Here is a 25,474-nt window from a genome sequence, read left to right as displayed (position 1 = left end):
CCCTTCTGTCTCTTTAATTCTCCCCTCCCAAATACCCAGTCTGCTCTGATTGGTCCCCCACACAAGCCTGAGCCAGCACCACTCACCGTGTCTCTGGTCGGCTCTGTCATGTTTTCAGCTTCCAGTTAGCTTCACTTCTACCGTGCATATAGACATCAATTATGCAAATGTGTGACATAGTGTGATGTCAAGAAGTCACAAAATTAAAGGTGGATCTTCTGATGAGGCGTTTTGGGCACTTCAGGAGCAGTGTTTTCTGTGGGAGAGAGGAGCTCCCGTCGGCGCAGACTAACATAACACACTCAAGGAAAGGAAAACACTGAAAAAGCATAATAAAGTTTCTTTAAGTTATTATCTGACTAGAATTAAGATGCAATGAAAAAACAGAAACCTTTTTGTACCCTCTGAGGGTGAAAAGATTCCTATCAGAGCAGCAATTAGCTTCGAGTAATTAGCATGTGACTCTGTCTCATTTCACAGCCCCTCTTGCAGAAAATGCTGCTTCCACATGTTCAACCCTGCATCTGGTGCCGCGACACAAAGACAGATTAGGGGTCATCTGTTGATGTTTACCGAAGAAAATTAAAACAAAGTGCGCTCACGTTAAATCAGATTGACCTACTGCGGCGGAACTGTGTACACATGTGGCTTCTACACGCTCGGCTTCCTTCGACGCCATTTGAAAGACAAAAAACAGGGAAGCGACACACCAGCTGGCCCGATGGCAACAGAGGAATACGCACACAGACACATGTGTTCTCCCGTGAGCTGGATTTACGGTAATATGATGTGTATCTGCGCGTTTGTGTTGTTTATAGAATTAAGCTTCCTTTCCGCTCGTGACAAGGGAAATTAATTCTACTGAGTGGGAAAACAACATTATAACACTGGTCCTCCATACTGGTCTCCAGGTCTATTTATCTCACTGTGAGTGCAAAATGTCACCTTCCTGCTTGCTGAACACAGCATATTTAAGGAGAAACAAGGATCTTCATTAAAGGCTGAAGTCACCGTTGGTAGCCATATTACAGGAAGTGTTGAAAAAAATCCCACACATGCCTTGTATTTCTAGATTCAGCCACGTAATCCTGCACTGTAACATGCATCCCTCCTCGTATCATCATGCTAAATCTTGTGCATATTTGCCTACTTATTGGATATTACCAGCAGCACAAAACATACTGACACAAGGATCACGCTGGTTAACATGAAACAGCAGGTTTGTCTGATCTCACTCACTGAGAGAGCTCAGACTCTACAAACACACAGATAGAGATGCTGCACACTTTTTTTTTTGGTAGCAAGCGCAGTTGAATCAGACCGCTCTACTGCGTAACACACCAATTATGTGCTGACTAATTTCAAAAAATGAATGTCTTGCTTTGTTAAGTATCAGGAATAAACAATGGTAAAACTCAAAACATCAAATTATTCAAACAGAGATGTGCAGCATACAAATGGGTTCTTAATATGCCGAGCTCGGTGGTGAATTAATTTGCTTCATAGGAAACCTGACAGCGGGAGGATGTAAATCGGCATCGGAATACAAACTTCCATTCCAGCACACTTTGGTGCTTTGTTGTTATCCTTTCTGCAGTCTATTCGAGAGGGAGGGACAATATTCGTACAGCTCCGTAAATAACCTCAGGGGGCTTTCCTAAAAAGTTTTTGATTGTAATCTCTGCTGATTCTAAAAGTCTTAGGTCTAAAGGCAAGAGAAAAGGTAAGTCATCAAGCTAAGCTTGCATCTCCTAAGCTACTAGGTATTTGGAGTGTATCACACAGCAATCATAGCCAAGGGTGCCTCATTTACTGTGATTATGGCTATGACAGTGATGGAGTAGTAGGCCTCCACTTTAGAATACAATAACCAGTACATGTACATCGAGCCAAAAGTATTAAAGAGAAAAAAAAAAAAAAGTTTTCACTCCGCTGCTCCTTTTTAGGTAAAGTGTTACATAACACAAGAGTCTTTTATAGAAGCAAACAAGAATACATGAATACATGAACAGACAGAGAATAAGAGTTATGTTGAGCTTAAACAAAGGCAGAGGTGCTATTATGTTGATTCGGTCCCTCCGCTAGACTCAAAGGGTTCGCTGGTATAAGCTGACACTTAAAGGCTAACTTCAACAATTTTACACGCTAAAGTGGGTTTACAGCTCTTGTCGAGAACAACTGCCAATGTGAAAAAAGGAGTGTAAAGCCTTGTGTGGCTGCAGAGGAAGCTGCATGTAATCTGACGCATCGAACTGACATTGGCATGTACTGTATAAAGTCATTGCAGGCATGGCTAAAAACAAGGGACAGCTTTTAGGGTGGGTAATGAGGTCCACATATGTTCTGGCTGGAGTGAGTTTTGAATGTATGTGTATGCATGTCACCGCTGCATCATAAAAGGAAGAGTGAGGGAAGGTTTCCTGCTTATAAACACACAGAAACACAGTAAACCAGGGCTGGATTACTGGTAAAAAACTTTTCAAATAAACATATTATATGTATAAAACTATTACCTTCTTTCGACTACAGGCAACCAATGCATAGTAACTACTGTTTATTTATATATAGTCTAGAAAAGGAAAGAAATGAAAAGATCAGAAATCGGAATATTAATATTGCACTGTTCATCCATTATTCAACGCAATCTGACACAGTTTGTGTCTACTTGTTTTGAAATTCCACTTATTTTTCAAAGTGTACATTACCTTTAATATTCCCTTTCTACACCACCAGAGAGGAAAATAAACTAATTAGAGCTGTCGTTAGAATACGTTACAGATAAACGCTGTACGGATAAACAGCTGTGATGGGTAGATTAAGGAACAAAGAGTTGGGGGTTTTTTTTACTAAAGAAATAAGAAATACTCTGCGCCAGTTGCATGATTCACACATAGGATGGCATGAAAGCCTCCTCCATGCTCCCACCAGATAAAAGAGCCTTACCTCTAGCCTCAACCATTCCCAAGATGCAAGTGTGAGAAAAGACAGCCTGGGAATGGGGAAAGCCCTGTGAGTTCAGTTTTTATCAATAATGCAGAACTCCATGGGGGTGAATGAGGACAGAGAGGAGGAGAGCAGACTGGCATCAAAGTTCCCCCGCCGCTAATTCCCTCTGCCAGTATCTGCACCTCGACGAGGAGGAAAACCTTTTACATTGAGGCACAGTTCCACAGCTTCATCAGTTCAATTAGAGATTAAAGGATCAGTCCACCACTGCTGTTTCCGAGTCAACATGGAAGATGATTTGTTGCGTGTTTTCCGACATGACACACAGTGTAGATCAGAAACATACGAGCTGAGGTCAGACGTCACGCTATGCATACTAGTCAGAAAGTGTTTCATTTTTAATTGCCTGAATATTCTATGTCTTTAATACTCAAATAAAGCCTTTATTATTTTCAATGTCACTATGACATTTTATAATGTGATGAATAATCCAGGTCACACTGCCTCCACAAACGTCTGAGTGATATATCACCTGAGCTGATATTATTTAATGGTTTGGGCTTTTGTTTTTAGTATTGATTTTTATGCTAGGTACTAACATACAAAAAACAACCTGTCTGAGGGGCAGAAAAATAAGAAGTGCACCAGTTCCATGCAGTGGGGCACGAAGTCGTGATGCATTGATGATGAACCAGTTCCAAAGCCTGGTTGAGATTTAAAAAGTTCTATCAAGTGATATGTAACACCTCTGTAATAAAAACAAATAGGGAACTATTAACTTTTTAACCAGTGCAAGGCAATGCAGAGGCCAAAACTTACAGTTCAATAGGATTAGAGTTAGGGTCATGTATTCTCCGCTGGCAGGACACTCTAAGGGCCCTCCATCATGCAGGATCTGGTACCGCCACATTGGTGTTCTTAACTGGATCAACATAATTAATGCTGCTTGAGGGCCATCATTAAAACTGAACAATCACATTGTTGTAATGTCATAGCTTAGTGACTCGGGGAAAGGACTGGGAAAATCCACACATGGGAGAAGTTATCCTTTCAAACACGTTTAACATTTTGAAAGGGAACAGTTTAATCCAGCCTGTTTTCCTAAAAGTGTTTTAGTTCCCTGAACCTAATCAAACAGCAACAGAAAACTGGAAAGAAGGAGAAAATAATTAGCAAAAAAATAAGTCAACAATATAAAAATATGTCAACGATATAACAATCTGTTTTAAAAGGGATACAAATCTGAGTGAGAGTGCTACATCTAATCCCACTGAGCCACAAACAGAAGCAGTTTGTGTCGCTCTTTCCTTTGATGCTCCAGGAGCAACATTAATTATGATGCTGTAAGAACAACATGAACATGGCCATATCAGCTACACCCCTGCATCACCCCCAACCCCACCGCCACCCCCACCCCACACCAGTGAGCCCAGAAATGTCTTTAGTGGAGCAGAGTTTAACTTTGTTCATATAAATAATGGATGGTAAAAGCTTTCCTGCATCTTGCATCACATAGACGGAAACAAAAAAGTGCCAGCAAATGACGGATACATTAATACATAAAGACGCATTGATTAGTGGTGACAAGGTCATTCATTTATCATCATTTTCATAAAACAAGGTTGCAGACACCACAAACTACTTCATTTAATGTTATTAAAATAAAAAAAAGTTTTCATATATCTGACAGCTACTTTTAATCTAAACTTTAATATTTGTTTTATATTAACTGATAATAATTTCACTCTACTACTAAAGTTTATGGTTAAAAATGTACTATTATGTCTGCTGTTGTATACAATGGCCTGCTCGGTACACATTTCTTTTTTATACTTTTAAAGGACTAGTTTGTAGGATTTAGTGGCATCTGGCTATCAGGTTGCAGATTACAACAAACAAGATTGCCCTCGTCTCACCATCCTGTACAGCGGCGACTAAAAGTGCAAAAAAGAAATATGAAAGACCCCTGTGTTTGGTTTGTCCATTCACTTTTACTACTGTAAACACACCAACATAAAAGGCTCATTCTAAGGTAACGAAAACACAATGATTCTTAGTTCCAGGTCATAATACACTAACGAAAACATTATTATGAGTGTTATATTCAATTTCTGCCAAAAGATCCTCCAAAATTCTAAACAGTGCACCTAATTTAAGGGATTCTATAAAGCAACTTTATGTAGAAACTGGCATTTTGTGCAACACCACTGTCCTAAATACAAATCCCAGGTCCATAACAATGTTGTCTTGAAAACTTTTTGATTTTGAAGCTGTTATTTTAAGGTGAAATGTGATATTGGTTTATTTATTATTCCGAAATCCAGTTTCAATCTGACTCAAATGTCATCCCATAAAATACTTACAGCGTATGTAATCATTTTAAATGTCATGTTATATTTCACATGCTGATCAATACTTCTTTTCCCCGCGTTGGTAGCTTCAGGGTGCCTGCTGCTGGTTTTGATGGTAGTTGAAAATCTATGCTCTTACACGAACGCGCCCTTGCATCGCCGCTCATTCTCTGTATCAGTCTGTTCTCCGAGCTACCGTCCAACACACTGAGCTGTGCCTGAAAGACCTGCCTTCCTCCTCACAGTCTGTCTTTCCTTCATTCTTCTCCTCCGTCTCTTTTTCTCTCTCTGTCTCTCTCCCCACCTGTGCTCTCATGCCGATCCGCCTGTTCATCTCACAGCCCAAATGGCAAACCAGACAGCACGACTCCAACAGTATCACAACACAATGTACCTTTTTCTGTCAGACTTCTGGCTGAGTCTGGTTTGAAGTGAAGGGGTAATCTTTTAAAAGATCTCGGGAACTGAGGGCAAGTGGTTGAGCTGCGATCTTTAGGGAGGATAAAAACCTCCGCACAAATATGTGTGTACACATTTTCATCCTGACAAAACTGTAACACCGGTGATTTCCATAACAAAAAGGCTTTACATCTGCAGTGGAGACACATTTCCCCTGGCATAGCCAAAGTCAGAGGGATGCTCAAATCCATAAAAATAGCAGTGGAGAGGGCAGCCACTCTGCTAGGACTTACTATAATCCTTCAATTTCAAATTTTAGCTGGCTGTGATAACGGGGCCACTTTATCTGCCACACACTGCCGGCACCGTCAGAAAAACAAAGACAGGCGGTCAAAAGATCACTCTCCTGCAATTAAGATTTTCATTCAGGGGTCAAATGTACTGTGTGTGAGCAAGTATGTGAGTGTGTGCTGTATGTCACGCTGTAAGGCAAAAGAGTGGTTGGATTTTATTCTAACGTGACTTGGAATAAGTTATCACAGCTCCCCCATGAGGAAAGAAGTCGGCATAAGATGACATGAGAGTAAAAGAAAGTTTAGAGTGACAAAGAAGGAGGCTCATACATCTGGAAGGCTCGCCATGCATTATGGATGAATTTGACAAGCATTGTGACAGTGTGACAAAATCTGGGATCCATTTTAGATGTCTTTGCACCGAGCCCCTTTTCAGTGTGTATATCAAAACACAGCAGAACGATCTAAATGGGAAAAGAGACAGTTGAGTGGCAGTGTATGTGTAAATCATTCAGGGAAGGGAAAAATAGTAGGGGCTGAGGGAAAGGAAGTGGTAGATAAGATGAAGAGCAGAAGTGGTCATGGTAAAAAGCAATGATTTGAAAATGGGTTTTTGCCGTGGTACTTTACTGAGGTGTATCATGCAGTCGAAGAAGAAGAAATAGATCTGCAGCGCCCAGCCACACAGTTCTTCTTTTCCCTTCCAAAAACCCACGCAGCCAAGACAGCACTTTTCATCCCTTGTCCCCCCTTCTCTCTGGGCCTCTGGCCAGCATGGATGAATGGCAGCTACAGTTGTCTCTAGCATCCTCATGTTCCCCCTGCATGGAAGCGTGTTCCATCACACAAACTAGCTGGAGATGATGTGTGATTCGGTGTCTACAAACTATTTTTCCGAGAATAATTCTCCACACCTCAGCAATTTCTCAAATTCCTACAACCGGGGCAGACGCACCACAACACCTGATTGGTATGGCTAGATAAGCCTACGGGATTAAATCAGAAAACATCTGTGTTTCTCCTATCAGTGAGAAAACAAAATGTATTTTTTTGCCTCGGGTAAATCTGAGGAAAGAAATCTATGAGGGCTGCAGACACGGAGGATGCTACAAGATGTTAGTCAGCCCGCTTTCTCTAATTACCTGAGGCTTCTACACTGTTACACTCTGGCCTCTATTCTTTACAGCGAGGAAAACCCCTTACCACAGAGCTTATTAATAATTAAAGTATTTAAATGAACTTTCATCGATATATGCTGACTCAGGTCACTTGACGGGACTGCTTGATGGTAATAAAGGGTGTTCCTACAATGATTAATTGCCACAATTTTGCAAGTACTCCAGGTAGACCAACATTGAAAACTGTAATGTGTGGTGAAAACACTATGAATAATAAACCAGAGGTAATTGTGGAACGGCAAACTGAGACTGTTTTGGTTTGAGTTTTGTTTTGTTTATGCCGAGTTTGAATGACGGAAGGAAGTGTGTTTTACTGAAGAAATGAAGCTTGTCTTAGTTTGGTAAATTCAGACAGTATAGGATGGATTTTTAAAAAAAATATCTCTCTTATTGATATTTTGTGACTTTATTCTGTGTACTTAGCACACTGTTGTTTCCCATACTGTGTACCACATCTTACAGACTGCCACTTGAAGTGTCGACACTTTTGACAACCTTACTTCATCTGAGAAAAGGTTATGACCTGTTTAAAGCTGATGCAGAACTTAGTCACATACAAAAACCTCTCCAAAAGCAAGCCTGTCCTGAAGTTAAACCCCTCCCACCTGTCACCCCTCCTGCCTTGTTTCAATCATGCCTCCGTGTCTTCTCACTGAACTGACAGCCTGTTTAAATTCTGCCTCCTGTTCCGCTAGTGTTGACCTTGCAGTGTTTAGGCAGGCTGCTAAAACCTCTCCAAATAGTCATCTGTGTGCGCGCAGGCTGGTCGCAGGGCTGAGGTGCCCAGCTGATGCGTTGTGATGGCACACAGATTGAATGCTTCACAGGTCCCTGGTCCGCTCCACTAGCCCATATCCCAGTGCTGCTTCCTCCCTGGTGCTCCGCGGGGTGAGAAAGTGATGTAAATCTATTGCAAAAGGCCTGTTCGCTGCAGCCGGAGATTCACCCTCTCAGTCGTGCAGACCAAAGATAAGCTGACTCACAGTGCACGATAGGTGAATGCTAAGCAGTATAGGTGAATCTTATTATGGGTCTGAAGAGGGAAGAAGTGGGTGAAAGAGGTTTTATTTAAAGCTGCGGTTCCCTGCGCCCTTGCAGAGTCCTTTACCTGCGGCAACATCAGATGTACAAAAGCATGAAAATTACAAAGTTCATAGCGTTATTCAGCATTCTCAGCTAAAGTTGGAGATCAGAGGTGTTTTTTGCACCATGTGTTATAGCATGATGTGTTTTATCTCTACAGCAAAGAGCCCAATTTAGGCACATAGCACCATCTCATGGTCTCACTCAGAAATTCAGCTCTTATCAGTGAGAAAACAGAGGACAGGAGCAAACAGCACTTGTATAGATGCAATCTTACAGAGGCAAATAGACTTAAACAGTATGCTCTGCTACTGTAAAACATGCAATCAAATTTGAATCAGAACTAGCATTATGGACTTCACTTTGATCTAATGAGCAAAATCCAGTTAAAGGTAAATTCTTTTCCAGACCAAAATCAACAGATAGAATGTCCCAAAACTTTATGAGAGCACAATTTCCAGAGTAAAGACACACACACACATATCTAGAGAGCACTGTGAGTGTCTTGATTCATATGTTAATTCAGTGGCACTGGGGGCTAGCATCACTCGCAGTACATCCACTCCTTTATCATCTGAATTGTAGATCAGCAAAGCAGGATTTCACGTATTGACTCCAACACTGGACCTGGACAACATTTTCAGAGAAGCCTATTAATAATTTACAGACTGTTGCATATTCCACCACCATCTTAGATGCTTTGAAGCGCTATCAAAGCTTGTCAGTTTTGAGACCGCTCCAGCCGCAGACACATACAGTATAAACAGAGGCCAAACAACTAGATTGATTATTAACCGTACTCGCTGCTGCATGAGGTGAGGCAAGGCTGCAGAGTCATTTAACAACAGTGGGTTCAAACTGAGGATGTGGCAGGCTGTGGAATTACATAATCTGCATCACGTAGACTGAAAAAAGAGGCCGGAGATAAGATGTCGCCCTCTGATGAAAGTAGGCTTGAGTTGAACTTGTAATAGTGCAATAATGAATGGGTTGGTGGTGCAGAAAATTGAATAGATGTAGATGCAGCTTCATGAGAAGAGGGTAATGCATGGACTGCAGAAAAGGAATATTTTTCAAATTAAGAAACACAAAATCTAATTATAAAAGTAGCCTTAGACTAGGTATAGGTGATCATTTTGTGATGCAGTGAGTCGCAGAGTGAATGTTAAGTGAGCGCTCCAAAGCTACATCCATCCCTCAATTCTCAATCACCTCCATCTCTCACACCTTAGCTTTTGATTATGATGACAGCCATATGCCAGGCTGTCTGTTGTCTGCGCAGTCCAAACAGAGAGCCATCAATCCCCCAGGTTGGGCATATTACCTGTCGACGCTGAACACAGCCAACTTTCCATACACTATGATGCATGAGGCATTTACCCGCCGCCATTAGCAGGGAAGTGTTATTAGCATCCTTTATGCAGATGCCTCCTCAAGATGTCACCACACCATTTGGGCACATTGATGCATAAGCTTCGTCTGTCGATAATCTTAAACATATGGCGGTGTATATGGCTACAGAGTGTAATACACTGATTAGCTATGATGCAGCACAGCAGGCAAACAAAAGCTGTGGATCAACATTAATGGACTGCGTCTCGCTCTCTTTCAAATCCACACCACATTTTGCTGAGGCAGGTGTGAGATGGTGAAACACCATTACTGCCGTTTTAATGAGAGCCCTGTGTGAGATTCCCCCTGTGGTGGTCCCAGCAGGGCCTTATCTGGGCCTGCGCCGTCGGACACGCTAGATGGGAGAGATAACCTCCATCTGTCTTCATGACTGTCTGGCCTTTATTGCTTTAGGAGAAGTGCTGCTTTCACAAGCTCTTCCTCTGCTCCGCCAAGAAAACCAATATTTGCTTCTGCGTTCAGGCCGGCGTGATTTGTAACAGGGTGACTTTACGTTTCTGGTCCTTGCAAGGTAAACAAGGTAGATGTGCTCAGCTTGATGAAGGGTGGGATTCAAGAAATAGCATCTAACAATGAGTTCTACTCAGCTCCTCATGAAGCGCCAGATTTTATGCTTTCCTGTGAATATCATCTACAGAGAACAGAATATTCACATCAGCATGCTAAGATGCTCACAGTGACAATACTAGCAAGTTGATGGTTACAAGACATAATGTTTATCTTCATATCTATCTTAATGCAGCTGTAATAAGATGAAGGTGATGTCATAAGTCTTGCAGGTGGGTCATAAACCACAGTACAAACTGAAAAAGATGTGGCGCCAGATGAAATGACAGGGGATCAAAGTTATTACAATTCCGCGATGACCATGAATGGCTGTAAGAAAAAAACAGGATAATCCATCCACTAAAAAACAGGAAATACAAGCCTCATGCTGGTGCCAAAGAAAAACTTGGGGGTTAAATCTAGACTTAAGTCATGAGAATTCATTGTCTGAAAACCATGAAGTTCGTAGAGTAGAAATATTTTTACATAATAAGTAGAGGTAGGGAGTAGTAGTAGGGATCACTGAAGAATAGGAATAAGAATTGATCCATGAAAACTTTGAATATTTTGGCAATATTTGAAGAGCACAAAGGCCACATGCCAGGGCATCCAGTACATCCATCCATCCATCCATCCATCCATCCATGCATCCATGCGGCCCTCTTCTTCCGCTTATCTGGGGTCAGGTCACGGTGGCAGTCGGCTAAGCGGGGTATACCAGACATTCCTATCCCCCCCAACACTTTCCAGCTACTTCTGGGAGATTCTGAGACATTACTAGGCCAGATGAGATATACAATCCCTACATAAAGTTCTGGGTCTACCCCGGGGTCTCCTCCCGGTTGGACGTAAAAATTTCAAAGGAAGGCGCCCTGGAGGCATCCTAATCCAATACTAGAAGCACCTCACCGGGCTCCTTTTGACATGCAGGAGCAGTGGCCCTACTCCAAGGTAGGGCTGTCAATTTTTCCAAAAGAGCAAGTCTGAATGAAGTTGAATAATTCCAAACTCCAAGGCCTCTCCGGATGTCCAAGCTCCTCAGCCTATCCCTAAGCCTGAGCCCAGCCATGGAGGAAACTCATTTTGGCTGCTTGTATCCATGATCTCTTTCTTTCAGCCACTACTCATGACCATAGGTGAGGGTTGGAACGTAGATTGACTAGAAAATCTAAAGCTTTGCCTTCCGGCTCAGCTCCCTCCTCACCTCAATGGTCAAGAGGAGCGCCTGCTTAACTGCTGATGCTACAAAAAATCGCTTTTCTATCTCACACTCCATTTTACTGACACTGGTGAACAAGACCCTATAAAACTCACCCCCGACCCGGAGGGGGCAATTCACCGTCTTTTGGCAGAGAACCATGGCCTCAGACTTGGAGGTGCAGACTCTCATCATGGCTCCTTCACACTCGGCTGCAAACCGCCCCAATGCGTGCTGGAGGTCACAGAACGATGAAGCCCACAGAGCCACGTCATCTGCAAAAAACAGACGCAATTCTGAGGTTCCCAAACTGAACACTCTCCTTATCCCGGCTGCGCCTTGAAATCATGCTAATGAATATCAGAAACAGGATCAGAGACAAGCTCTCACTTTGGTAATATAGGTACCAGATGGCTCATAGCAATGGCCCCGCGGGCCTGCCCTGGAGACACAGTTGTAGGCCTTTTTCAAGTCCACAAAACACATTATGTTTTTTGCTCCCTTTTTTTTGTGGAATCAAGGCCGTAAGTTAACAAAACATGATTTTGATTTCACTTTATATGAATGAATTTCTTAAAAAGCACTAAATCCCTTTTTAATAGGTACTGTACTCGTTAAATGAATGAAATGAATAATTTATTTGTCATTCATATTATTAGAAAAGGTTTAGAATCACTGAAGCCGTGCACTAAAGGAAACTATTGTATTTTATTGTGACATGCCAGAACTTGTTGTACTAGAAGGGCTCCAGCCACACTAAAAAATACTTCTATGATCAGTTCATCCCTAGGCGTAGAAACAGCAGAGAAGCTGCAGTGGGAAAGGAAGGAGACAAAAGAAAAAGTTTGGACCGAGATATTGAAAGCCTGTTGTCAAACATCTGTCATCACAGCAGTAAAGGAATTGAATTTGCCGCTTCATAATATTCTCCCACTAAACTCTGCATCAAAAAACCATCAAGTTAGTGCTCTAGTAGATTTACTAAGGCAATTAAGTTAAATTTAATGTGGCCTCTGAACTACTGAGCGCTAGGAACAGAGCAACTGATGTCCGTCAGCTCTCTGTCCTCAGTGGCACTATAACAAGGTGATAAATCTTCATTCTGACATTTTAGATTGTCAGCTCATATCTGCTTTGGTCTTTTGAATGTTAGATGATAAAACAGTGACATTCCATTTAATTTCACTCCTTAAATAATGAGGTCCGCATGTAGCTTTTGCTGTGATGTGGCTGCCGTCCATGGGAACAAGATAAATGCATTAGGGAAATTTGCCTAATTCTCTAATGCCTTGTTTGAGATGGCTTTATGATAGGGTTATTGTTTAAAATCAGTGGTTTGGCAGGGTTTCGATTGAAACGATGTAGTAGCTGTTGAAAATAATAGTATTATAAAAGATGTTTGGGTAATAATTTAAAAGGAAACGTTGGAAATTTTGGGAAATGTGCTTTATGCAGGGAGTTAGATAAGGATCTGCCAGTCTATCTATCCATTTAATGTGAAGTTAAAGTCAAAAGATAATTAGCCTAGCTTAGCATAAAGACTCTCGTTCCGTCAAAAGTAAACCACCAAATGATGAACATGGTTACGTGGTAGTTTCTGTTTAACTGACTACATTTTTTTCAGTATTTCCCGAAACATCAAATTATTCCTTTCAAATCTAATTTTACCCTTAAAATCATTGTTTGTCTCTCAACATTGTAGTATTATTATTCTCTTCTCAACTTTATTCTACCTGCTGAAGTCAGATGCTGTTCTCTAATCTCTGGTATTATAAGAGGCATCAACGCTACTTTCTTAGCTTCACAGGAGAATGATACATTTTGCATGACTGAATAAGCATGTCCATGCTTTTCAGACAGTGCCTCAAAAAAGATTAAAAACACAAAGGACCTCTGCGGTTTTTATGTATTTAAGAATTGTTAACAATTCTCCATCTCTATCCTTGCTGCTCTCCTCAATTTCTCCCACACTCACTGAACACAAACCCCTCAGCGGTGAATCATCCTGATTAGCGGTGGAATGAGGTTGACACTGGTCGTATTCTATCTTCTGCCCGGCTGGAGGTCTGACTCTGGCTGTAAGAGGTGCCATCGGGCAGACAGGATGTCACTGCAGAGGCACCGTGAGCGACAGTGGCCAGTTACTCCCTATATTGCTGAAATGATTGGTCAATCAGTCAAGGAAGAACATGTTCCACGCACAAACACTTTGACGCCATTGATAACCCACTCCAACTGCAAGCTTGATAAAGGGATTTGCAGGAGATTTCACAAAGAGGCAAAAATGCCAATTTGTGTGCGGCAGTGTGATAAAAAGAGAAAACAGAAGGGGCAGGTCACTCCAGAAATAACGATTCCCCTGACAAAGAGAAGTAACTGATGACACATCAAGAAAAATGAGAAATTCTTTGAAAAACACTCCCGACAATAAAAACCTGAGTCAGTCATAACTTCAAAGAGAGGTACAGCCGAAGTCTCATTTTCTGTGTCCTTGAAAAGAAGAGGTTGGTGAAGTATTTGTCCGTGCATTATTGTTATTGGTGTACGATCACCATCAGCCGAAAGACTGTTAATAAACAGTGTGAGGGACGATTTCCATGCTGTTTTTCTGATTATTATTTTGAAGGATGAGCGGTGGAGGAACGGCCTTGATCTGCCGGTCCCTCCAGGCATAAACACATTCAATTATATTCAACAAATGGTGTTTGGCTGGACGTGAGAGTTGTCAGAGCATGTGGTTCAGCTGCCTGGTGGAGGCAGGCGCCTTGATGCACAAACCAAAAGAAAACCTTATGGTCAAAAAGATCAGGGAGGCAAAAGAGGCAACGGAGAGTGGTAAGTACAGATGGTAGAGCAGGATATGGTCCCGACCAATCTAAAAGTTCCCGACAGCTAGGAGTCAAAAGAAACAAAAGAAAGTAAAGTGAGAGAAGAATGCTTTCCTAATAGCATTATGAATCAGTGACTAACACTGCAGTGTATTTACCCAATGAATCAGTGCATTTATCTGCCTATCGCAAAATAAACAAATCTTCCCCACAGAATTGAGCCTGATTACAAACATCCCTCACAAAACTGGTTACAGCAGCTGCTCAATCAAGTGAGCACATCAACAAATCCTCTCGTCAATACAAAATGTTAGCTCAAATCTTTGAAAGAGGAGAAGCGCTTGGTTTTTACTTGCTGAAGTAGGTGCAGTGAAGGGAAGGATTAAATAAAGCAAACTTCATCACATCAGAATTGTTTGAACATGAGTGTTTCCATTCAAGTTTGCATTCACTTTGATTCATAAGACAATATCAAGCATGTGTGTTTGATTTGCGGCCTTTTTGAAATGCATTTGCAAACATAAAGGAACATGCTTGTATATCTTTTTAAAAATGACATGTATTTATAATATTTTCATAAATACTTTGAGTTTTAACATGTGAACTGTACATCAACTATTGACTTAAGATTTAAGTATCATTATAAGCCATTTATGAGCAAACAACCTTGGGTTTGCCTTTGACTGGTTGGATTTACTTATTAAAAATTCATACAGTAAAAGATAAGTTCACCCAAAAATGAAAATGTAGTCGGGCGAGGTTTCAAATCCCAAACTGATTCAAAAACACGTTATAATTATATGAAATATTATTGAAAACCGAAATCTTCACTGGAGCCGCCAAGTTAAAAGCCTCAGCATGTCTGAAGCGGGTGCACGAGCTGGACCACTTGTCGACAGTGTAAATAGTGTCTTTTTAAATCAATTTGGGATCTCGGGGCATCTTGAGACTTGGATTACACCAGAAAAGCTGTATGGAGCCATTGTATGATTTATTTTTATGGATGTTTTTTTTTTATTTTGGCCCCATCTCCTTCAGTGGTTCAGGAGAATGCTGTTTTGCTGTAAAGCTCCAGAAATGTTTTGTGGACTGTGAAACTTGAACTTTCCATCAGCATGGAGATGTGTTGATAACATCTACATTTCCCCTCATGAGTGATTTATTAACATTAAACTAAACTGCATTTCAGTTTGAAATGATTAGGTGATTAATTCATTTGTTAATCATCAGAAATAGGCTACTTTTTTAAAATGATTTGAGTAATTATTCATGTCAGACATTTTCTTCTACCAGGTTCTCCAATGTTAAGATGTGCTCCTGTTTTTTGTTTTGTTTTATATCATTTTGAACTTCATATTTTTGGGGTCTGGAATGGTATTATCTGACATTTTATTGACAAAATAACCGCTTAATCAAGAAAACAATGGGCTGAGTGATTGTCAGTGAAAACCAAAAATAATTTCTAGTTGTAACCCCACATTTTTCACCTTTTTGTTCTTCCTTAGACAACGGAGATTCAGTCATGAGAAAGCAGGTTGTTGGTATTTGACTTCCTGCCTTGTATTTGTTGTGGCTGTGATCCTGGCTAATTAAATCACAGCTAGCTTCGCCAGACAGCCAGTCGCTGGCCTGCCGGCTACAGCCCATCCACAGATAATGTCACTTCCTCCGAAAACAAACTGATTTTGTTACCAGACATGGTCACTGTTATCTGTCACGGCAATAGAACAGAAAATAAAAATTGACTTTTAGCAAATACTAAAAAGACAACAACGCTGAGTGACAGGTAGGGAAAATGTTTCTTTCAGTATGAAGTGAGAGTGTGAGTTATCACCTCCCTCTGAGTACCTGAACATCTGACAGTGCAAACAGTAAGACAAATGTTTGTATTGAAATTGTTTTTTCATTTGACTTGTTTTTATACGGCGGTGGCAGTGGACACATCTGAATGTGTGTGTGCGGGGAAACACAATGATGAATGTGAAGAGACAAGACAAATAAAAAGTGCTGTGCATAAAATAGAGAAAGGTTTACTAAGTGTTCGCCTGCAGCATGCTCAGACACACAGGTGGGGCTCAGTTAGACTCTCCTTGTCAGGTGTCGGAGAGCTCCAGGCTGCCAAATGGGTGCCATCTATTCAGCATAGCTGCTGTGCTAATAATGAGGCCTGAAATGAATGGTGTCACTTTAGCGTAATTGCTGCAGTGGGAGAAACATGTTCAGAACATTGCGTACAAGAACTAGATACACAGGCCGAGCAAATATCCTCAGCAGTCCCACGTCAGTGTGTGTAAAGTGACGAGACCACATGAAAGACCAAGATTCAATGACAGGTATTTTCTACCTAACAGCAAAGGCTCCAAATTCTTCATTTTGACAGAAACTGTTTCTGACACGTACAGTCGTTTCGGATGACACTATACACAGACAAACTGTGAAACAAAGTCTGCGGTGAGTCTCAACACAAAGTCTGACACTTGAGACCATTAGAGCATAGCAGACAGTTCGCTATTCCCACTATCACCTTTGAGCACACACTCGTAGATGCACACACACACACAATACTGGCTGACTTTGTTTGGACAATGCAGCCGGTCCACCACTCTCCAGGTTTCAGATGCGCTTTTAGAATCAGCCTTCCGTGTCACCTTGCAACCCCAATTTTATCTATTTCATGAAGCCAACTACATGCAGCTTTCTCCCAGTGAACCATAGCAGCCACAATAAAATATTATTTGATTGAGATGGCAATAACTTAAACCGAATAAGACCATCATTTGTCGTGAATCGCCTACAGTATGCAAAGGTTGTGTGCAAGATCACAGTTTTTATGTGATGTCTGCTGGACCGATTTAAAACAAGACAAAGATTCAGATTCATTCAAGATATGATAAATTCACGCAAAACTGGAGCTAAATATCCAGCCAGTGTTGTAGTGAAGACCACCTAAACCGAGACCAAGTCATGACAAAGACCAGTGTATCGAGTCCGAGACGAGACCGAAACTTTGAGGGGTTGAGATCAAGTCAAGACCAAGACCAGTGAACGGGCAAACCATAGGCTTTCCTAAAATTGATCTAAAAGATCCAGATTCATATAAAAACACCCACAGAAGATAAATAAATTCTTCTTCATTCACCTCTTTTATTGCCATGTGTACGTACACATGTACCATGAAAAATGTCTTGATAAAATAATTAAACAGCATTGCAGAGGTGATTTTATGTGTGTATTAAAGAGTTCAGTGGTATCTCTGCAGTTGTGATCTTGACTGGTCTTGAATTAAATTCCAGAGTCCTCTTTGTCTGAGACTGAGACAAGAACAAGTAAAAATGTGGTCAATTATAAGACGAGACCTTCCAAAAGTGGTCATGAGACCAAGACCAATCTCAAAAAGTACAACACTGTCCAGGGTTTGCAAGAATTAATTCATGTAAATTGAAACCACAAGGTTTGGCCAAAAGAAAAAGTAACTACATCCTGTTTGCAACAACAAGCAGCAAGGTTTTCTGGAAATGGGTTCTTCATTTTATGTAATAATGCTGGCATGACCTACAAGCTCCCATTTCAGGCTGTAACAAACAATACAGAGACCTTGGAAACAGCAGTTGACAGTGTTGTCTCACCACAAGGTCCAATTAGTGGCTTTCAACCACATCACAAGATCTTCCTCATCTGATTGAGTCTGTTCTCGATTGAGATTGAAGGTTCATTTTAACATTGGAAACAACAGTTGACATTGTTTTTTACTATCTGACATTCTATCTTTTTCTCTCAACGTAGGTAAAAGACTACAACTAAATTAAAATCGGGTGCCAAAATTAACACTGCCGAGCACGACAGTGAAATGGACCATCCATGTCTGCCATTAGTAGTGGCGTTAGGCCTGTGAACAGATTGTCTGCTGATGAATAAAGTGTGTGTTTGTGTGTGCTGATGGAGTAAGGAGAGGAGGAGGGAGCAGGAAGTCAGAAAGAATTAAGGGGAATTAAAAGGTTTGTCAACACAGCAACTAAAACGGGACCACCTTCCATTTCTTTCACTTCCTGCCACCGTCATTCATCCATTAATGAGCAGCTTGGAACGGAGTGACTCAGCGTTTAATCAAAGCATATTCCCAGCACGCTCATTATGTCAGGGACAAGCTCAGACAGACAGTCCACTGAGACCAGCTGTCCTCCAGTCAGACACTGTGTAGTTCAATGACAGAGGTCCCCGACAGAGAGATGAAGCGCACGCTCACAAATACGTTTATGGGCAGGTAATTGTGCAGCACACTCACACAAACACACTTTTGGATAATACTACCAAAATGGGATCTTCTCTAATAGTCACACAGTAATATGAGTTTGGTGAGCATTTCTGTGGAAGCCCAGTATTAATGTTAATATTATCTACCTCTGACCTCTGACAGGTGACACCTTGCCCTCAGGTCATCTTGAAAGTACCTTTAAACTACCCTTTAATCTCATCTTCACCCAAGCAAAGAGCTGCTTAATCAGGCTTTACACTTTATTATAGTTATTAGTTATTATATAGTTATTATACATTATACTTAATTTTCAAGGCCGACCAATATTAGGAGGGAAAATTCCAATATCTGCCGATGCACACACAATTTTTGCAATGATTTAAAAAATGTGGTTATTACACAGATATAATGTATATGCATAATGGAAGGATGATAGTTTAATACTTAACAATACAATTTGTTGTCTAAAAAAGACATCAGTGTGCTGAAACTGGAAATTTAAGAAGAAGAAAAATGGCCCATATCAGACAACATATGTGCCAATATTGACATCTGTTAGAGGCGAATATCGGACAAAAATGTTGCCCAATCAATATATATCATTCAAGATTTAGTGGGGCACTCCCTCAATAACTCAATAACCACCCTCCTCTTTACCTGCACCCACACACTCAACAAACACTCAGAGGCAAGTCACATAGTCTAGTCAAGTCTTTAACATCACCAGCAAACAATATGCTGATGAACAATAACCAACAATCAACACATTGAGCTAACTAGCCTGTTGCAATCACTGGCAGCATGCTAAACTTGGGATGCAAAAAGGCATAAACCTCTGTCTATAACACGATCAGCTGACGCGATTCAGTGTTAGGGAGTAACCAGATACATGTAACAATGCTATGTTCTTTAGGGCAAATTTGAGTGCAACACCATCACAGGTAGGATGTCTTACAAGGAGCTGGCTCTACATCTCGACAGGCTCCATTTACTGGGCTCAAATTTGAGCATTGTTTTTGAATGGTTCTCATGTTTGAATCTGCACTGCCTCTCATCCAGCGATCAAATCAATGCACATCGTTCCAGCTGGCCACAAGTCGGATGACCACGTTGTCGGACAAGAATGCAGGAAATTCAACAATATTTTCCTTGTGAAATCAGGAAAGGGCTCTGATATAACATATACTGTAGTATAAAGCGATGAAAACATTGTTAGCATTGAAATGCTCGATGTCAAACCTGAGGTATTACACCTGAGATCATCGGATCACATGGGCCTACATTTTACTACCTACACTTCACTCTACCACAGATGTGCGAACAAACACAAAGAAATAGTGGCCAAACAATGACTGTCACCCTGACACAGGATCATAGTGCCATATTCCACTGCTCACCTCAACCTGAATTCAGTGTCCGATCATTTCTACAAGCACTGTATCATGACTATTCAGCTGAGTCACACCTTGACCGGCGTGTGCTATTTCAGAGATCACTGTTCAAAAGGTATCTTGGACTTTCCCTCGGATCCATTATGCTTCTGTGTCATATTTGTTTACAGTCAATTTGTTGCTGCGGCACTCCGCTTTCACAGAGACGGAGGCCTGGAGGAAGAGGCCCTGTTTCAGAGCTACCCACTCTTGTAACAGTTCAGTGGGTACGCCTTGGCGCTGCTGGAGGAAGTGCAGGGGAGGAGGGAGCAGGAGGGGGGGGGGGCTGCGAGAGTCGAGGGTGTAGAAAGTAGGGAAGGCTGAGGAGGAGAGATAGTGCAGGAATCATTATCAACTACAGCAGTCGAGAGTTTAGCAGACATGAGGAGAGCTCCAGCCTGCAGCACACACATCCACTCTTTCCCCTCACTTTCCTCAGTCAGCTCTCACTTATTCTCTCATCCTGCTGTCTTATTTTTCACCATCATCATGCAAATTTGGTCATCTTTTTTTTTTTTTTTGCTTTTTTGCTCATGCAGTCCATAAATCTTATTTATTCTCTGTATCTGTCTAATACAGTCTCTCTGTTTCTCTCTGGATGTATAAAGAGCATACAGAGTTGGCACGAAGGCCTCTGAGAGCTATCAGAAAGAGACAGGCTCTCCCTGGTTGGCGCTTTGTTGCAGATTGATATCAAGTGTGCCAGAGGACACATTGTGCACGTGTCCACTGACTGACTGAGGGTGTGTGAGTTCATGAAAAGTATGTGTCTGCGTGTGTGTGTGTATGCATTCACAAAAGCAGGCTGGACACACTAAGAGGGAAAGCGACAGCTCGCCCGTTAATTACTCAAGTTAATAGAGCAGCTGCTGATTCACTCCCGTGTCAGTGAGATTCACAGCGGGACGGAGAGACTCGGGCAGGACATGTGAAGCATTAAGATGGACGTGCTGTGACTCTGGACGGAGGCTAAGTAAGGCAATGAGAGGAGCCATTAGATGCGTGCGGTTCAGAGGACACGACAGAAACTTTTAATGCATCCGACACCGAGGGTGCTTTTAGGGTTACATTTAAAAAATCTCCCGAACGGGAAATGTTCTGATGTTCTTAAGAGGACTTTAAAGTGCAATTCCCCAGTGTTGTGTTGATTTTCATCTCTTAGAAACTTCTCCTGCTTTCTAACTAACATTTCCTCCGAAGTCCCCGAGTCCTCCTGGCCAACTTGTTTCCATGGCAACATGTCCTCAGGCAAACCCTTCACACAAAAGACACAGCAGGGGCAGTAAGATTGCTAATTAATGAAAATACTTTGTTACTTGTAACGCAACAACTACTGTGCTAGCATTCCAGCTAACAAGCCTGGCTGCTGACATTTTTTAAATATATTCAGGAAATGTATTCCTTATTATTGTTAGGCTTTATGATATCCAAATGGCACTACAATGCTAACACTCATATTCGGAGCGGGGTTAGCCTAATTACTAATTTTGCTCTTTTTCTCATTAACTAACACATTAATAAACAAACTTTCTTTGTTTTCATGACTGAATAAACTGAATAAACAAACTGACCTTAAAGGACAACACAATTTCGTACTGTTTTACTTTGTTGATATGTGGCGGACCCTGCCACCTTTCTAGCTTCAAACTGTGTTATGGGGACCTTATTTTCCTCTGAGAACAGCTTGTTTATTCAGCTATGGGAAAAAAATATATATTTCTGACTTTGTATTATTACTAGGGCTGCCACGATTAGTCGACTAGTCACGATTACGTCGACTATTAAAATCGTCGACAACTAATTTAATAGTCGACGCGTCGTTTTTTTTTTTTTAACTTTGTTTTCTCTCTCTGCTGCGGCACCTTCCACTGCCGCGTCTGCCTTTCTGTCCTTGACACACATGCGCAGTAGTGGTAATCTGGGTCAGCCATGGTGTCACCTGAAGTTATACCAGACGGGCTCTCTGGTATCATGGCTACCCGGCGGCAACGGAGCTCAAAAGTGTGGGAGCATTTTAAGAAAACTAAAGAGAAAAGTGTGCGATGCAATATCTGCAAGACAGAACTTGCCTTTCACGGCAGCACAAGCGCGATGCACGTGCTCCTGAAAAGGAAGCACGTTGTGGCTGACAACGACGATGAAAAGGGACCGGCGTCTCGTTAAGCTAACTGGCTAGTTAGCTGCTAACATTAGCGTAAACAGAGAGCTAACTTACTACTTACTCATATTGATAGCTGTAAACGTTAACATTAGCGATGACGATTTGATTCATTAGCCTTAAGAACAAGAGCCTTGTGCAGTTTGGGATTATATAGAGTCAGAGTGTAGTAAAGTTGAATACAGTTCGTTGTGAGCACTGAGCACAAAATGCACTTTTGTTATATTCAGGGATGCAAACAGCGCGCCGAAAAGCGCAACTCGCTTTTTTCGTGGCCAATTAGGTGACTTGTGTGAATCGTTCAGATCCGAAGAGTTTTTGTTTGGGGGGGGGGGGGCGGGGGTGCGTCTCCGCTCGGGTCAGTAAAATTAACAGGCTGACAGTGACAATCACGTGAAACTGAGGCGAACTCATTCATGGTTGCCTCTGATTATACTGATAATAGTCTACCTATTAGTTTCCAATGTAGACGCGCAACATGCGTGCTCACAACCCAAAGCGGCGCGTAGCCACGTGCATTCGGTGCGACGGCGACGCCGTTTTTCCCCCGTGCATGTCCGTGGAGCTGTGCGCCGCGGACGTGCACGGTTCCCTACGTTGCTGTGTCAGGCAGGTGTTTCCCACGGAGCTCTGCCCCCTTTCAAAGGTGAAGGAAGCCCTCAGTGGAGAGACGTTGCCTCCGCGATGTAGAATGTGTTTTATAGAAGAGAAACACACATTTCAGGACCTCTGACTTGTATCATCAAAACAGACACAGAAACAAACACAGAAAGCTGAAAATCACCGGACATGTCTGTTGGGATTATACAAATCAACAGTGTAAAGTAGAGCTGTCAAGATGTATGCAGTAGTTAATTATTGCATATCCTACTGTACCTATCACTCCTATTGTTTCTGATGTACAGGTGCATGAGAATGTCATGGGAGAGTTTATTAAGGCCTATGTCACTAGTAGTTAGCATATACCTTAAACACTTCAAGCTGAAAGCTAATGATTGTTATATAAGAGCAGCTGCATGCTGGTACGATAAACTGTATGTTATACATTCAATTTACGTATGATCCGATTAGTCGACTAATCGAAAAAATAGTCGGTGATTAGTCGACTATCAAAATAATCGTTTGTGGCAGCCCTAATTATTACCACATTAATATTGTAAGTCTTAAATTTCACAGTTTGAATTTCTTCTCCAAAGCTACATGGTGCCCCTTTAATGTTGCTTCTTGTTTGTTGATTTAATAGCACATTTAACGAGGACATTAAGCCATTGTAATTTTGCTCGCATAAATTCTGAGCTATGCTTCAGACTAAATAAATCAAATGAAGAGAACTGCAACAACTTATTATGTGTCTTGTCCTGTCACAGTCATATGCATCAAATGCCGTCATGAAAAATACTTGAATCTCTTGTTTTCACACACAAAACAGGAGCTCATGCACAACTAATACACATTTTGCATGCTCGACCACAAATTATGCGTGCAATAAGAATATTTATGTCGAATAATATGAATCCTAATAGTGAAAAATGCAACACAAACAGCAACACCAGGTACACTTACCTGCACACAGAGTACAACACATGAGAATTGTAAATGAGGGCAATGGTTAGTGTGTGTGTGTGTGTGTGTGTGTGTGTGTGTGTGTGTGTGTGTGTGTGTGCGTGTGTGTAGAGGTGGGTTGCAAGACCCCGGGGAAAATAAATCGATGAGGATACAAGGCTATGAATGCCAAACAGACGTGTTCAAGTACTGCAAGGAATGATAGAAGGGCTTCCCAGAACACAACAGTCAGCATGTCTCTTTGCATCCATAGTATGATTGTGACATAAGTAAAACTACACTGCTGCTCATTCAGGGGAGGTGAACATGTTGTCGGTATCATTAGCTACAAATCTTGAAAAAGTTTTTAGCTTCCAGTGAGTTACAAATTAGTTACATTTTTACAAAAAGCAAAAGCAGGAGAGTAGCTCTTAGCAGGCAACAGGAAGAGATGATAAAAAGATGCCAGAAATTCAGCATGGACATGGAAAATGGCAACAGAATGGTGAAATACTTGCACGTTAATTGGTGTCTATAAATAGAAACATTCAGTGAATTCGTGGCATAGAAATGCTGAGTGCTCATCAGCAACAAAGGCTTCTGCTTAAGGAGTGCATTAGGAGCAGAGGGACACACTGATAACAGAGAGAGTGTAAGATTACGATAAGCCTCCAGTTTCTATGCACAAGATTTAAAATCAGAGAAGCAGAAGCTGGGAGCAGGCTGAGGAGTGTTTCTGAGGAGGAGATGGATTTCCTGAGAGCTGGGAAATGGCCCAGGAGAGGGCGCCCGTCGCTCAATGGAGTACAGTAGAGCAGCACACATGCACACAGACGTGAGCTTACACACACACACACACACACACACACACAATGCGGGCGTTTTATTCATATTCACCAGCAGGAGATAGCAATCTTTTCAAGGCCATTACTTTCAAAGTCTCCTCTAATCTTACTTTCTCTTCATCATTTTCCTAGATATTCCACTCATCTTACCGTACCCTCTCTTTCCTCAAACCCTGCACTGAATTTTACAACTCGCATCTCTCCCTAGGCAAGCCTGACTCAACACTACTGTACTCACTCATGAGCGTACTCCTCGCATCGATGCTGGCGTTAATTTATGCCGTCGTTTTAGCATATGCAAATACGACAGTTGTGCATCACCAAATCAGCAGTGAGAAGACACGCCGATTAAAAATGGACACAATGCAGTCTTTGCAACTACTGAGACCACAAAGTGTGTTGCCATGGAGACAGGATGCCAAGGTAGACATCACAAACACAGAAACTACTGTGGCGTGCGTGCACTGAGGTTGTTAGCAGCTGTGCCACTGTGCCTTCCCGACGTTGCTCAGTAAGAGCTCTGAATTGTGTCTGAGATGGAAGGCGGCGGCTGAATGATGATCTATGAACTTTGGGCGAGGTAGTTTGGAAAAAAATCAGTTCAAGTTTTCTTGAGTCACCGCTGCTGAGTATTCAAGAGAAGTGCCATGTACTGTGTCTCTTCGACAGCGCAATCTATCAGAATAAATACATTCTCAGTGAGGAGCAATGTTTTCTTCAGAATGAAATGGAATTTGTAAGCAAGCGCAGTCAAATTGATGTCGTTGTCGATTTGTCGTTCAAATGGCCACAATGTCGCCTGAACACACACGCACACACACACACATGCTGTACACACACAACGTGAGGAACTAAGACTTCAACTGGCTCTCTATTCCAGACATGCTGTCTGCTAAAGTATTCCTGGGAAAGTTTCGGAGCATCACACATCCATATTAATAAGGCTATTTAATAAGTGTCCACTCTGTCAGAACACCTTGTTCTGAGACCAGTGGAAAGGTGCACCCATGGG

The 25,474-nt window shown here is 41.7% G+C and overlaps 1 protein-coding gene across 4 annotated transcripts in view; it reads right to left on the bottom strand.

Annotated features, from left to right (window-relative positions):
• The window catches only part of dlgap2a (discs, large homolog-associated protein 2a), a 188,144-nt gene that overhangs the window by 145,820 nt on the left and 16,850 nt on the right, over nt 1–25,474 (bottom strand). For 2 of the 4 annotated variants that reach the window (XM_084381047.1, XM_084381048.1), the window contains exon 3: nt 11,524–11,682. The exons of the other annotated variants lie outside the window; for them this stretch is intronic. In XM_084381047.1, the coding sequence (XP_084237173.1) occupies nt 11,524–11,682 (159 nt within the window). The remainder of the gene's footprint in view (nt 1–11,523; nt 11,683–25,474) is intronic. 4 annotated transcript variants of the gene reach the window in all.

This window comes from Pagrus pagrus (genome assembly GCF_965226575.1).
Source record: "Pagrus pagrus genome assembly, chromosome: 18".
Taxonomy (NCBI): domain Eukaryota; kingdom Metazoa; phylum Chordata; class Actinopteri; order Spariformes; family Sparidae; genus Pagrus; species Pagrus pagrus.
Note: the sequence above shows the minus strand (reverse complement) of the source record. Positions and strands in the feature narration are given on the sequence as shown.